Here is a 15,689-nt window from a genome sequence, read left to right on the forward strand (position 1 = left end):
ATATTCTTCTGTCTTGTCACTTGCTATAGAGGAGTTTTGCAACATAAAAGACACGAATAAGTTGACCTTTTGTAATGTATGTCTTCCCAAGTTCCAAAAGAAGAACTTGGATTGCTACTGCTCTGGCGACAAACTAGAGGGGATGATAGAGCGTATGCCGAGCAAAAATACATTGAAGACATTAAAATCGTTTAAATAACAAGGAGCAACTACGATTCTTCGAAGTAAAATAAATTGCGAAATTCTTTCGTTTCACTTTTAGACCAAACGATTCAGGCCAAAATAGTTGAGGTCATAAGTTCGGTAATCAAGATTGTTATTAGCATCTTGTCAAAAGCACTTAACCATCGTCAGTTTAAAGAATTCTTAAGCGAAATGGAAACTCCATATTCCGATCTCCTTCACAATAAAGTGTGATGGCTTTCCAAAGGTAAGGTGTTGAAACGTTTAGGCTTGTGCTTGAATGAATTAAATACATTCCTAAATGAAAAAGACATTTATCACCCTGAATTAGAGAACGGCAAAAGGTTGCAAAAATTTTAACTTACATAACAGCGAAATTAAATGAGATGAATGTTAAACCACAAGGAAATGGAAACGCAGGCGATGTTTGGATAGAAGATCAGCCTTCTTTTGGAAAAAAAATTATTATTGCAGAAGAGCGGTAAGTTACTTTTTTTTCAATGTCTAAAGAAATATCGCGATAATATCAGTGCAACTGTTGACACGAATTACTTCAGCTAAGTTACAAAAAAAATAATTCAAAGATGAATTTGTTGACAGTATTTTATGACAGTCATAGATAACTACAAACTAGCAAAATCATTCTAGCATTACTAGTAAATCAACACATATAGTAACGAAATCCTAATAGATCCATTTGAAATTGATACTGGAGTTCTAGAAATGCCATTGATTGAAAGTAAAACTTTGTTGAATTGAAAATGTAAAGAGTTTAACAGCAAGTCCGAAAAGTTGAAAGTCCAGAAATGCATGTACGTAACGCAACAAGTGGACATCTTTAAAAAAAATGTCGCGAGTTGATTCGGCGTAGGTTGCAACATTGAGGTGAAGAAGTTGGCAATTCGAGTGCTATATTCGGACCTACATATTCGTCCGAGCAAGCGTTCTCCTGCATGATATTATTAAAAGTAAGAAGCCAACAAACAAATGGAAATTTAGAGTCGTGTTTGAAACTAAAAACAACAAGTTATGAGCCAAATGTATACAAAATTTCTAAAACCAAAGCCATCGCTCCCATTGAATTTGTTTGCTTAATTGCTTGTTATTGAAGTACAAGTTAGTGTTAAAAATAAATGTTTAACTGCTTTATTTGCTACCAACATGAACAAAACAATAATCTAATAATGCCATATATATCTATTATCTACTTTTGCCGTGAAAACACTACTTATATATGAACAAATAAATATTTTGTCTTATGAAAACATTTTTTTTTTCATAAAAATGTAGTAATGTGAGTACTACGTAGTGTTGGCAAGGAAAAAAAAAACGTTGTGGCTCTTTAAAATTTTAAAAATTTGTAAATTGTAATTTTTGGCTCTTCCGACTTAAAAGGTTGCCGACCCCTGGACTAGAACCGAGCCTGGAGGTAATCAGCACCACAGACCTACATATATATTATATCTAGACTAGACATGGAGATCTCTTTTACACTATAAAAAATGTGAATTTTTTTTTTTTAAGTTGCAACAAGATGTTTTTTTAAAGAAGTAAAGTCTTTTTTTTTTTTTTTAAACCCTTGTTGATGTTTGTTTTATATAGGTTGCACCACTCGGTCTTTAGGAGTAATATCCCTTGTTTTCAACCAAGATGGATGGCATAAGATTAAACAGCTGATTTTGGTGTCTATAGCTTATCCCTAGAGTTTTGTTATTATTCATTCATGTTAATCAACAACCCTAACGTATGTTTGACATAATTTAATGTTTAGATCTAAATCTAGTAATTGAACATCGAAAAAAAGAACACTCATAATTGATATTTTGCAAATTTTAGATTCATAAATTGGTAAAGTTAATAAAGTAAAAGTCTAAAAGATCTTGTTCTAGGTAATCAAATCAATCTATTTAAATTTACATCAGATGACTAAACTAAATAGGCGCGAATTATTTCGATCTAAAACAATGTCATTACCATTTTAATGGAAACCAACAGGAAATGGCTTTATTTCATAGGCCCTAATAAATGTGTGTTCTGTGATTAATACATGACATAACAATCTCTCTACTCTAGAGACGTATATTATATTATATAGTGTAGTCACTGATTGCGAAACAGGCATGTTTATGGAACAGCTTGTCGAAATTAGTTAAAATCTACTTTATTTTGAATTTTCTCCTAAACTGGCAATCAAATCATTAAATAAGAACAATCTGGTATAAACTTTGTCACATGCAAATTATGAGTGAGTCTGGTGTGAATGTACACTTTGGTTTCTTATAGTTATGTTTTTTTGTTTGGTGTAATGCACAAATTGTAAGACAAATTTCCTTACGGACAATAAAGATTATTATTATTATTATTAAACTACTGTAACGGTGCTGCGCATTGTCAAATCGTCCATTTTTCTATTTTTCTATTATACTGGTTTCTAGATTTGTCAACAGAGATGCCTATGCATCTTGTACTCAAATGGACACGAAAATACCAGATCTATCTAGATTTATATCTCTAGAATCTATCTATAGATCTATCTTTTTTTTTGTTCGCGCGCTGTCTTGCGAAGTTTTCAAATAATTATTAGATCTAGATTTTGTTGATGCAAATAAAGCAGCGTTCCTTTCAATGTATCAGTTTATTTCTAGACTCCAAACTTAAACTTATTGTTTAGTTCTAATTCATTGACATTGGTCTTCAGTCTTCATAGACAGTCATAGACATAGATTCTAGTATATATAAAGCAGCGTTACTTTCAATGTGTAAGTTTATTTCTAGACTCCAAACTTAAACTTATTGTTTAGTTCTAATTCATTGACATTGGTCTTCAGTCTTCATAGACAGTCATAAGTCATAGACATAGATCTACTTCTACACATCTGATCATATCTAGATCTAGAAAACAAGACTAGATTCTAATGTAGATTTACATAAATTCGTGGTATCTGACAATTCAGACATGCTCTCATCTCTCTTGTTCCATGTCAACTGATGTTAGGTCAAAACCCCACAAAAAAAATATCATAACTTACTGTTAAACTTACAGACATAATTTATACACCATTGGAAAGTTCTGTTAAAGTATTTTAATGATGTACTAACAAAATATTGTTTTTTCATGGATAATTTTTTTATTTCACATCCATACTATTAGTGTCACTCTATCAGAAGCTTCTTTTTATATGTCATAATATACCATACATCCTAATGCTCCCCTCTCCAAGCCATGAATTTTAGTATCCCATGCCTCCACATGCAACAAAACTTTAAAGCCCTACAATGGACTACATACATTTCATTTTGTTTTTAATAATTAGTTATGACTCAGTGGTATTTGGTATATATCTAGAATTTAAAATTCTTGGTCCTGACCACAAATGCATTCACTCTTTAAATCAATAATTCTCACACTTGCAGTGGATGATAAAATACAAATATTTAACCTATTCTTTTTAACTGAAGCCTTAGACAACTAAGCTATTGTCTAGATCGAAACTGCAGGGGCTAAATTTACCATTAAAATTTTATTTGCAATTTCTACAAGCTTATCTATATTTGAGAGCCAGCATTTTAAACTTTTTTTTGTTTTGTTTTTTAATCTGTATGAAAGCATGTGTGTGTGTAAAAAAAACTTTTTTATGACTAGAAGTAGATCTACAAGTAGGCCTTTATTCTAAAGCAAAAATTTAAAGTCCTAAAAATTGTCACAGTGAATATAAGGGCCTGTTAAAAGTGTAAGTGTGTATGTGTTTGGTAGGTGGGGGTATAACACAGTTTGTAAAGATGGGTTATTCTAAATAAGGTACCTCTCTAGATCCATATCTATGACAAAATAAAAATCAATAAGTAAAGAGTTGACTGAGTAGCAAATAAAGAAATGATTGTAGTACTGGTTGTTCCACTGAATATACAAGGGCCAAAAAGTGTAGTGTTGGGGGAGGGGGTGTTTCTTTAAAAATATTATATGTGTGTTTGAGAGAATTTTAATGTAGGTAGATAAGACTACTACTGATGAACCTAAGAAGAGTTTGTGCATATTCCATAATATGGGTTTTCAGGCCATTCGATTGAATGATCAAAGAGACAAAAAATAAAGGTGACTTATAAATCTGAGGGCTAGAAAATTGTGTTAGTTGTGGGGTGGCATTTTTATGCGGACTTTTTTATTGATGGATTCAAAAGTGTTGAAGGGGATATACACATATAACAACTATTTTAACAGTAGCGCAGCATGGGTATCAGATATAGCTATGTGTTTCTAGAATTCGAGGACAGCTGTTTCATAAGATTATCTACAATGGCCAGACTGATAGGCCTAACAAGTGTTTGTGTTTTTGTTTGTAAAAAATAATAGTAGTTAAGTAGTGAATAAATTTTTTTTAAAAATTGTAATAGGGAAAAAATGAGCAGGCCAAATCTACACTTATCTTGTAGTTAGTTAAGCACCACTAGTGATCTGCTGAGTAGTTCTATTCATTTCTTTTATATTCCTGCCATCTCCCCTGCATTGTTAGCCACCCATTCTTGAAATTCTTTTGCATTGATCTACACACTATGTCTTGCTTTGTCACAAGATTATAAGTAGTTATTTGCAGCAACTGAACTAGATACTTTTATGTTTGTTTTTAGGTACATCTTAAGGTGAAGAGTAGTTCAGGCAAGACCAGTATGTGGTCCATAATACTTGCTAATTGTATTGCAAGGGACACAAGAAGAATAGGTGCAACAAGTAAGTTCTACCTCGCACTCATACACACTTAATACTAATGTTTTCATGGTTTGCCAAAAGTTAGGCCATAGAGGCAGTTAAAATTGTTCATATATCTTGTTAAATCAATTGCCTGGCTGGCAACTATTTCTTGGATAACTTAAAAAAAAAATCATTATTATTTTATTATTATTATAGATTTTATAGAGCGCCACTTTCATGCTTATAGCATGCTCAGAGTGATTTTGGTCCAATCTCATTTGTGGACCAGTGGGGGGGGGGGGGATCTAGGAGTTTGTTTTCCGTGCTGCCTTTAGGCACTAAGTAAACACAACTCTGCCCGAGTCGGGTGTCGAACCTCGAGCCCCCTTCTAGGTAGCCAAGCCAAATTCAAGCGCACTTGGCCTCTTGACCATGTTTCCCACCAATTAAAACATATGACTATAACAATTTCACAGTTTTATCTCCTTTCATCATCCTTTTTCTACTATAAAAGTAAAGATATACTGAGTAACTCTATATTACAAACATTATACCTATGCTATATATATTAGGGGTGCACCGGATAGTACTTTTTGATATCCGGCCGGAGCCGGATATGACCGGATAGTAAAATTTGATATTTGGCCAGAGCCGGAGCCGAATACCTAAGTGTCTTGTAAAAATCTTGTATTGCTGAACATTTTATGAAACTGTTAAATAACATACCTATATTTGTTGGTATTATTTTTTTCCTTTTATTTACCTTATTGTTTTAAACTCTGTTACTGATTGATTTATTAAAGCTTAACAGTATTTATACAAAAAAATTAATCTGTGTAGCATGAGCGTCTCTGTGTGTATGTACGAAGCCACCAACTATAAAGGCTGTGTGTTGAAGGGTCAATGTAAAATATGTTAGTAAATATTTAACTAGTTACTAATGTAAATCTCTCATATGGCTTGTATGGTGGTTGGATGTATGTGTTCAAGAATTTCTGACAAACAACTGGTCATCAGACTTGTAATTTTAAGTCCAAAGACTGCTTCTGGTTATGGCTTCAAGGGCTTAATACTGATAGCTGTTAGTTAATAGTTGGAATCTGAAGCGTAGTAAGTCATATATTTATTAATACATTTGCGGCAAACGATATTTTATTAACAGCAGGAACATCTATTATACCTACTCATAGCCAGAGCCTTAAATGTTGCGAAGCATAGATTTAATTGTAGTCTGTAGGCCTATTATTGGTATCTATGTTTAGATCTACTGTTATATAGATCTAAGAAAATCACGAAAATCAACTATAGAAGAAAAAAAACTCATTCACACCCTCCGTACCAAAAAAAACAAAACATAAATAGACTTTATGTTCGACTGATTGTAACAACCTGGTCAGATAGACGTAGTGAGCCTACACATGTAGTCCTAATGTAGTGTGTATAGATGATTGTGTTGACCTTCACGCATTTATTTTTACCTTGGGCATACGCAATAGTGTTTAGTGTGCAGGCAATAAAAGATAACACATTGGCATGGTCAGTCAAGCATATAGATAAATTATATCTGTACCTTAGTTACAGAGGTCAAGTGTTTCTTAACATTTCAGCATATTTTTCCTTTGTTTGCTAGATCTAATTGTGGTGCTTTAGATCAATTTATTTTCTGCTATGTTAAATTTTACTGTAAGGTTTTCCTTTGTATAATCAATAGAATTAAACAATGAAATTAGTTTTCTTTCTAAAAGTTTTAATACAAGGGGGAAAAATACATACACACACATATACACATATTTGTTTTATGTTATTGTGCAACGAATGTGTGTTCAGCGCCCTAAATGACATTTCTTTCCAAGTAAACAAACTTAGTCTCATCATCTAGTCACCTCTAGACAGTGTCAATGTTTCTCAACAATCTGCGTTAATCCATTCTGGCTTAAGAATGGTAAATGTCTATCAATACATTGTCATGGATTAAACAAATAAGAAGTTGGGGGTGTTGAGTCTCTTGAGCCCTCCCTTTAAAGATACCCTTGGTCAGTGTCTTTTTGGCTTGTAGTCCAGCCTCCTAATTGAGACTTAAAGTAAACAAACTTATTGTCCGGGAAAATAGTATAAAAGGTGTGGCTTGTGGTCCAGACCCTTGATTGACAACCTATCTCATAATAAACAAACTCATACCAGATTAACCTTATAGAGATTTGGCTTGTAGTCCCGCCCCTAATAAAAATTCTTCTCCAAGTAAACAAACTCAGTTCCCTCATAAGAAGTGGCCTCTAGACAGTGTCAACACATTGACATATGGCCTAATGTGGTCAGCTGCCTATCTGTGAACTCAATGTTATGGACTAAACAAACAAAAGGATTATCAGCGTGTCGTAGTTAAGGAATATTACATGTTTACTAGACCACTCAAGGGTCAAGACAAGCTTTTAAAATGTGCCATACATTGCTGCTACATATGTAATGCGAATTTATAATGTAAAGTCTTATTTCTATTTAGATTAACACGCCTTGTCTTTGTACTAAAAAATATTTGATGCATAGTCATAGTTTATAGTTTTAAAAACAAATTCTTTTATTTGAAACAAAAACGTTAATGTATTTCAGAACTGACATTATTGAATCATGTCCACTTTATGAGTATTGGTATATTTTATTAACATGGAGATTTAGTTTAAACTTCTTGTTGGACATCGTTTATCAGCATCGACTATTGTTTGCCTTTCGCCTGTATTGTTTCCATTATATTTAAGTGTTACCTCCGTTTGGCGTATCTGGAAAAACTTAGCGCGGAAGCACATAACAATATTAATAGAAATACAGGTGTAGCTTTTACTATCCGGTTTACTATCCGGTAGTGATATCCAACCGGAGCCGGATAGTACCGGATAATGAAAAAGTGCTGAATATTCGGCAGAAGCCAGAGCCAGAGCGACTATCCGGTGCACCCCTAATATATATACATTTTGAAGTAGAACTGAGAACTCCTGAAATTTTTTTGTTGTTGTTGACTCTATCTCTCTTCTACTACCTCCATTGATATCTAAGTTGTTGTTGACTCTATCTCTCTTCTACTACCTCCATTGATATCTAAGTTGTTGTTGACTCTATCTCTCTTCTACTACCTCCATTGATATCTAAGTTGATGTTGACTCTATCTCTCTTCAACTACCTCCATTGATATCTAAGTTGTTGTTGACTCTATCTCTCTTCTACTACCTCCATTGATATCTAAGTAGATTGCTTTGCAACCTTCTCCTCGGCCATCTTCTTTTTTAATCCTTCAACCATTTTCCTTTAATTATTGACATTTTAAACTAAGAACCACCATCACAGTCTAAAGCCCATATCATTAGGTCTGGTTTGTGGCCACTCATGTTATGGGCTACCTATATATTTCTAATAATATTTATAATTAAAGTCTAGACTATACTTTAGTCTGACATTGATGTCTGCAGTTGGTCTATCAGGTTTGCAGACATCAATGGTAGTATGTGGGAGGAAATTGCCTAAGATCAGACAGACTGTGCGGTGCTGGTGAGACCAGCAAGCTTTAAACTTAAGTTTTGAAAAAGTACCCTTCAGTTAATACAAAGACCATATTATCCTTATAATCTAATGTTTTTATTTCAGTTTCCTCTTCTGATGATTGGGAAATTCCATTTGAAAGTATCACAGATCTCCAGTGGCTGGGAAGTGGAGCCCATGGGCCTGTGTTTCTTGGCAAACTCTGTAATGAAAAAGTAGCAGTCAAGAAGGTCAGAGATGTTAAAGAGACAGACATTTGGAAATTAAGAAAACTGAATCACCCAAACATTATAGCGCTCAAGTAGGTTTTCTTGTATTTTTGCATTTTCCTTTGTCTTTTAACTCATTGACTGCAGTGTTTTTTTGTTTTATTTTTGTAAAGATACTTTTTTAGACAATGTTTTTTTTCCTAACATGACTAAAACACAAATTTGTAATATAAGTACTAGCAATAACAATCGACACCAGTACTAAATCTGTCAGACTTCTTTTTTAATTTAAAACAATAAGTTTTAGACATTCCTGCTAAAAAACAAACATTATTGTTCCCTGGATGTGATCAGTGACAGCTGGGTTTAAAGTCAATTTAAAATTTATCTTTTTAAAAATGTATGCAAAGCAGCAAGTTATAATTTTCATTATATATTAAAAAATCTCTAAGCTGTATATTTATCTCTGTATATCATCCTCACCTGTCCCTTAGTATATCCGTTTTTTTTTGTCTTTTGCCTTGAATAGAATCTTTTCAGTGACAGACCCATCCATTCTTTAATGTTGTCTTCCCATCACTTTCTCCTTCTGCCTCTTCCTTTTTTCTGGTACTGTTCCTTGAAGAGAGAGTCTTTGCAAACCCTGAGAACCTTGTAATTGGTCATTAAGTTTTAGTACCCATTTTTTGACAGTAGTCAGCAGGTCATTGTGAGTGTGATCCAGTTTTGAATCTTCTCATAGAAAATAGTTTGTTTTTAATTGTGTTATAAACCAAGGGAGGTGATGGGGCAGACAGGAAATTAGCAAAATAACTGTACTGGATAGACACAAGACAACATATTTCCTTCTGCATCAGTAAACATTGTCAGATGTAAAATGAGAATATTTTACTTTCTGAAGTTTTGAATAATTAAGCAGCAGTAAGGACTCACATAAGATTGGAATATTGATTAGATTGTATCACATTCTTAGCTGTATGGCTTGATAATTTTATTTGCACAACTACATATGCTCTGTTTTTTTTATCTTAAACCTCTAAATCTGTTTATTTGAATCTATCTCCAAACCTTTATATTATATTATAAAAGATGTCATAGTAATAGCAATAAGTTTCCTATGCTGAAAGCTAAGTTTATTTTGTTACAAAAACATATTGTTATATTAATTGTCCTATGCAGGAACGTAAACAGATTATATACTACAGTAGCTATGTTCCTTTGTCAGAGATTTTCATTCATACTTGAAAGTGCAGAGAGAAACATCCTTCTTGTTTTAGAAATTCTTTAAAATTCTTTAATGATGTAGTGGTAAATTGTTTTCTTAGTTTTACCTGAAACTGGGTTTTTCTATTAGTGCAATTATCTAGAACTAATATGTGTGTTTCTGCCTACTTTTGGAATGCTCTCTCTACCAACCTCTCAGCAATCATTTTGTGATTATGTTTAAAAAGAATTATTTCAAATATTTTTTTTTTGTTTTGTCTGCAGTGTTCTTGTGGCATCCAATGATATTGTCAGGAACCAGCTGAGAGTGGAATGAAAAAAAAAGCACTAAAATGTCATTTGCTGGCACTGTGGCCTGAATGGCATCAGAAGTCATTTGAAATAAAATGTGCAGTGAAATGAAAAAGTAGACATTTGGTAAGTAGCCTGGTGCGATTTCTCCTGCCTAAAAAAAAATAATTTACCTGTATTTTATGAGATGACTTTATGGTCTTAGGTGTCCACACTTATAATCACAACAAATTTCCATAAGGATCAATAAAGCAGTCTTAGTCTTAGTATTGATATGCAAGATATGATTCCTTAAGTTTTCATCATTTTTTGTGTGTTGTTGTTGCTGTAATTACTTTTTTTTTTATAAAGATGTATATATAATTTCAATGACAATGACAGTCAGAATAAACATTATAATTGACATTTTAGAACTAAAAATGAGAAATAATATTTTTAAGATGACCCAAAAATGATCTATTTAACCAGCAGACACAGCTGTACATTAGTTTTCATGTCTGAAATCTTTGTCATGTGTGATACTTTTATGCAAACAAGGTTTACTACTATTAATTGACTAAAATATGTGCAATATTTACCACACACTTTATATAAATGAAGTTTATAAAATCATCAACACACTCCTTAAAAAAAAAAGACCATCACCAAAGAATAGTAAATATCTTTCTCTTTTTTTTAGGAATGCAAAGCTCAAAAATAGACCATCATTTAGACAAATTCTCATGCACCTTGAGATTGCCTCTGCTAAATTACTTTGGTTCAGTCGGGAGGACTTTTCTGAATCTCAATGAAGTCCTTAACTGAAAGACACAGATTCTGTCATTATCATCAAGATATTCTAAGAAAGGATCTGAGGTATTCTCATTTTCTAATTACAATATATGGATAAAAAACCTGCAAACAACAACACCGCCTATCGATAACGCACTAACCTCTAGACCATTGGAATGTCCAAAAAAACATTCTTTTGGTCCAGAGTCATTTGCCTATATGCAAATTACCACCCCAGTGGTCAATTGTCACTGGTTCCATCCTTGGTCGGCGCAGTCCCTTTTTTCGTCACATTTAATTCACTACTTTCTCTCATTTAAAAACTCGGTCCCATGTGCTGCTGTTTATTTATGTATGTATCATTAAATGTATCCAAATAAGTGTTTCCCAAATTTTTGTAATAACAAATTTTTGCACATAGGAAAAATTTAGCTTAACATTTATCTAATTTTTAAAGGTAGAATGTTCCTCACATGTAAAATATATATTTTGAAACACATTTTCTATTTTGTATTCGAATTTATGTTTAGCATAAACTTTGTTGTTATAATCAAAATATTGAAAAAAAGGACTTAATGACTTTGGGTCCTTGAAGTGCATACCCGGTATCTTATTTAAATTAGACCCAGCAGTGGTAAGTTCAATGCTAACAAATGGATTTTGAACCCAAGAACCCAAGTTATGTGAAATAATTTTGGATCTTTTCACCTGTTCATTCATAAGTTTAAATACCCCCTAACCTGACCCTTACTTATTTATGATGTTTATGTTTTATTTTCTGTATGATTATTTTGTATCATGGCAAACATTCAATTTTAATAATGAATTTTTTTTTTATCAGATGAGAACAATTACTGACTATGTACAATAATACTAGAAAGAGTATAATTCGTCCAGTCATAAAAGTTCTAGAAATGCCAGATCGACTTGGTAAAAAAACTGACACATAGGTCAGAGTCTGAAGTCACCATGTAAGTAAATTTTCTTGTTGTGTGAGTGTATCTTTATTTTCACAATCTATAGCTCACACTCCACTATCATACCACCAGGGATCCTTGGCCAAATAGACATAAAGAGAAATGAAAAGATAGACTTACAAAAGGAAATAAAGAGGCGGACTTTTAGGCTAAAGGGAAATGACAAGGTAGACATAATGTCAAAGTAAGGGTCCTCAATTGAGGGACTGATAAGACTTGTAATTTACTACATTGTTAAGTAAATATTAACTAGCAATCATAAAGAAAATCTTCACCAAATGGTATTAGGATGCACAGGCTGAATTATGTACAGATAAATGGCCTGCCATTAGACCTATACATGTTTGACTTATTGAATATGTATGTGACAAAATATAAAAAAATGGTATTCCTTTACCTATCCCTTAGTCTGTTGGATCATTGGGGCACCAAGCAAGACTTTTTGATGTCTTTCTCCATTCCTCCCTGTCTTTTGCCTTCTTTAAAACCTATTTCAATAGTAGGCCTGTCCATTCTTTTATGTTGTCCTCCCATCGCTTTCTCTGTCTGCCTCTTCTTCTTTTTCCTGGTACTGTTCCCTGAAGGAAGGTCTTTGAAGATCTTGTTATATGGCCATAGATTTTAAGCTTGCGTTTTTTTACAATAGTTAGCAGGTCATCATGGGGTCCGATCACTGCAGTAACCCTGTCTCAAATCTCGTGGTTTGTGATGCGGTCTTTGAATGTGATAACTAGGATCCTTCTGTCTCATCTCAGTTTCATTTCTAGGATCCTCCTCTCTGGCTCTGCAGTCAGCGTCCAAGACTCGCAAGCATATAAAAATGTGGCCATTACCAGGGAGCACATCAGTCTGATTTTGGTGCCGAGGGCTAAGTCCTTGTTTTTCCATATTATTTTAAGTTTTTTTGAAAGGACTGCTGTGGACTGTGCTATTAGGACCAATAGTTTGGTATTCAGAAAAAGAAAAAGAAATGAATTTTAGAATGTTATAGATCTAGTTTTTTTTTAAGAGATAGAGATGAGACAACAAAAATAAAGACACTTTTTTTTTCTCTTTTGACTTTAGGCCTGACTCTATAAAAAACACAGAAGGGAGCATGACAACCAGGTCTTAGCTGGTACCACCACCTCCTACGAAAATGTGTGCCAGGAAGTCTCGTCGTCGCAATAACAGCAGAGGGTCTATGAAAGACATTACCTCTCCGCTCAAATCTCAATCTACATATGAAGCTTCACTGGACACCCAAACATCAGACAAACTAAACCCTGCAGGGCTTCATCCTACTGACCTATGCTAAGACTTTAAACTTTTTGGGACCTGCCACTGCAATCAGGGAGTATCGAAGTGAAGATGAAGCTGATGGGCAAGAGACTAGGTTAACTCATATGGAAAACAACATTAAAAAACGTCAAGTTCATTGTAGCAAAAACTCATCCATTTCTGCCTCAAGGCACTCGCCAATCTCAAAACATTCTCCTGTAAGTAAAAGCAGAACTCATCCTATCAAGACAATAACTTAAATGATGTTTGTTTTGGCTGTAATGGTGGCTGCAGTGATGCTACTTGTAGCAGCAAATGCTCATCCCAGGTCAGTGCTGATGTGGAGAGCATATGTGACCAATCCCCTATGCCCAGCCCAAAACAGAACATGGAAACTATGAGTGAAAAATCCTCTCCGGATATTGACCTCTCATCCTGACCTGAAACCTTTATTTCAATGCTGACATAACAAACAGATGGTTTGTTTTTGTTGTATTTCAAAAACATGAATGTCTACCAAACTTTAGGCCCACTTTCATCAATTTTTTACAAAGGTAACCTGCTAATCATAAATATGTTAAAAGATGAAGTTTGTGATAGGCTTCTTCAAAAGTTGGTTCCAATAAAATTAAACTGAGTTAATTCATAAGTATCAATTTTAACCAGGTGTATTTCAACTGTCTAATAAGTCCACTTGGGCATTATTTGTTTATTGGGAGCTCTGTTTGATTAGCCAGTGCACTAGGAGTTTTGTCTCTTTCATAAAAATGAGCATTTTTAAAAATCTCCTTAAAACTTAAAGATGACTCTATTTTCAAAAGCTAATTGCATTTAAGATTTGGGTGGCAGATTGGCTTAGCCAATACACAAGGAACTACTGCATATTGGTAATAAGCTAATGCACAGGAAAATAGTATTTATTGACTATTGCTAACAACCAATATAAAAAGGATTTTAAGCCAGTGCATGTTTTCAAGAGGGTAAAAGTCCTCTTAAATAAATACAATGATTTTGTTGTCAGTTTTCTTTGCTTCTTTTCTCCTCATTTTCATCTTTGCAAATGACACATTTATTTGTTTAGCTCAAGTTTATTTATTTAATGATAATATTTTATCAAATCTTTGAAATATAAAAAAAAAAATTAAAACTAAGATATCACATTTTTTAACTGTTTCTCTCCATAATTATTTACCACATTCTGGTGGAATCAACGCTGGTATCGTCAGTTTTTTATGTGGCACATGACATGTATAAGAAATTCAGCCTTCAGGCTGGAAAAGGTTGGGCAGCACTGACCTAAATCATCCCTTTTGAGTTTTGTCCACATCAATACATGATTTTATTTCCTGTCCAATTTTTCATAGACCTAAAAAACTTGATTTTTTAAATGTTGATAGAATAGAAAGAAAAAAAAAATTTCCTTTTCAGGGTGGGGTGCTCTGTAACCTTAAGTTTTTGGACTAGTATTTAAAAATAGTATTCAGTCCTACAAAAAGATTAGTTTGAGACTTAAAATTGTTTTGTTGTTTTATAAGGTCCATTTTAAAAATGTCATCACCTCCAACTTGAATTATTCTCAATATGAAAAACAAAGTGTGAATTATTTTGTCATAGAAACATTTATTACAACATAAATTGAAAAAAAAAAGTTAAATATTATATAAATATTGTATATTACAATAGCTCATGATTTTTACTAACGAGTTTCACTTCAGTTTCTCTGTGGCTAATTACTCTTATTTCATACATTTATAAGTGTATATTTGTTTGTATAGAGATCTTTATTTATTTTAACACACATCTTCTTTTCTCTAGAACTGTTCTTAAAGTTTACCAGTGACATTTGTATTAGATGTCCAGATGATACTTGTTTTTATTTGACCACATAAATTTGTCATTATTCCATTCATTAGACAAACTCCAAACGTTTTGCTGGATAAAACTTGCTTCATCAAAACGTTTCGCTGGCTGGACTATCACCTTGATTCTACCGTTTATTGAAAAGAGTTCATCTTAGTTTATGCTTTTTTGTTTAAGTTTGCACTCTCAAATCTACTAAACGTTAATCATAGAAAAGTAATGAATCATTTTGTTTTTCTTAGCCATGTCTACAACCATGTTTGTTTGTAAAATGTTTTACATGTTTCGGATGTTCCTTCAGAGTTGAAGATAGTTTACTTCCTAGTCCAAACCTCCCGCAGGACGACGGGGGATGGGAGCGGGCAGGGTTTGAACCCTCGACGGTCGATAAATCCGAACGACAGTCCAGCGCACAAACCGCACGACCAGGCAGCCATTGTTGAAATAGATACAATTGTGAGGGAGTTTTAAAAATGTAATTAGCTAGATTACTAGCACACAGCCACTCATTGAATGTCATTTTAGTGGAAAGGGGAGGGGGGGGCAAAAAAGTGTTTTCTATGTTGTTGTTTTTTTTAGGCTTTATTTTAATTGACATTTATTTTCTTTTGTTATTCATTCTCTAAGTACCAGTATGAAGAAACCAAAACAAGCTGCTGAGGGAACATCTGATTAATACTTTTTTATATGTATTTGGTA

At 33.3% G+C, this 15,689-nt stretch overlaps 1 protein-coding gene across 2 annotated transcripts; it reads left to right on the top strand.

The window, feature by feature from the left end:
* The first annotated feature begins 1,798 nt into the window (after positions 1-1,798).
* LOC129922186 (mitogen-activated protein kinase kinase kinase 13-B-like) lies at positions 1,799-13,034 on the top strand. 2 transcript variants are annotated; one of them, XR_008774165.1, is made up of 7 exons: positions 1,800-1,927; positions 4,810-4,909; positions 8,504-8,699; positions 10,096-10,248; positions 10,802-10,977; positions 11,735-11,864; positions 12,936-13,034. XR_008774165.1 is itself a non-coding variant. In XM_056007201.1 (6 exons), the coding sequence occupies exons 1-4, from the start codon at positions 1,907-1,909 to the stop codon at positions 10,145-10,147; spliced, it is 369 nt and encodes a 122-aa protein (XP_055863176.1). In that variant the 5' UTR covers positions 1,799-1,906; the 3' UTR covers positions 10,148-10,248; positions 10,802-10,977; positions 12,936-13,034. The 2 variants fall into 2 exon arrangements, 1 of the variants encoding a protein (XP_055863176.1); XM_056007201.1 differs by lacking the exon at positions 11,735-11,864 and having other exon boundaries at positions 1,799-1,927.
* The last annotated feature ends 2,655 nt before the right edge of the window (positions 13,035-15,689 follow it).

Source organism: Biomphalaria glabrata, chromosome 12 (assembly GCF_947242115.1).
Source record: "Biomphalaria glabrata chromosome 12, xgBioGlab47.1, whole genome shotgun sequence".
In the NCBI taxonomy this organism is placed as follows: Eukaryota; Metazoa; Mollusca; class Gastropoda; family Planorbidae; genus Biomphalaria; species Biomphalaria glabrata.

Coding starts and splice junctions, on each gene's coding strand:
- LOC129922186 (XM_056007201.1), top strand. CDS start 1,907: ATGTTAATCAACAACCCTAAC. Junction 1,928..4,809: donor TGTTAATCAACAACCCTAAC/GTATGTTTGACA, acceptor GTTTGTTTTTAG/GTACATCTTAAGGTGAAGAG. Junction 4,910..8,503: donor AAGAAGAATAGGTGCAACAA/GTAAGTTCTACC, acceptor TTTTTATTTCAG/TTTCCTCTTCTGATGATTGG.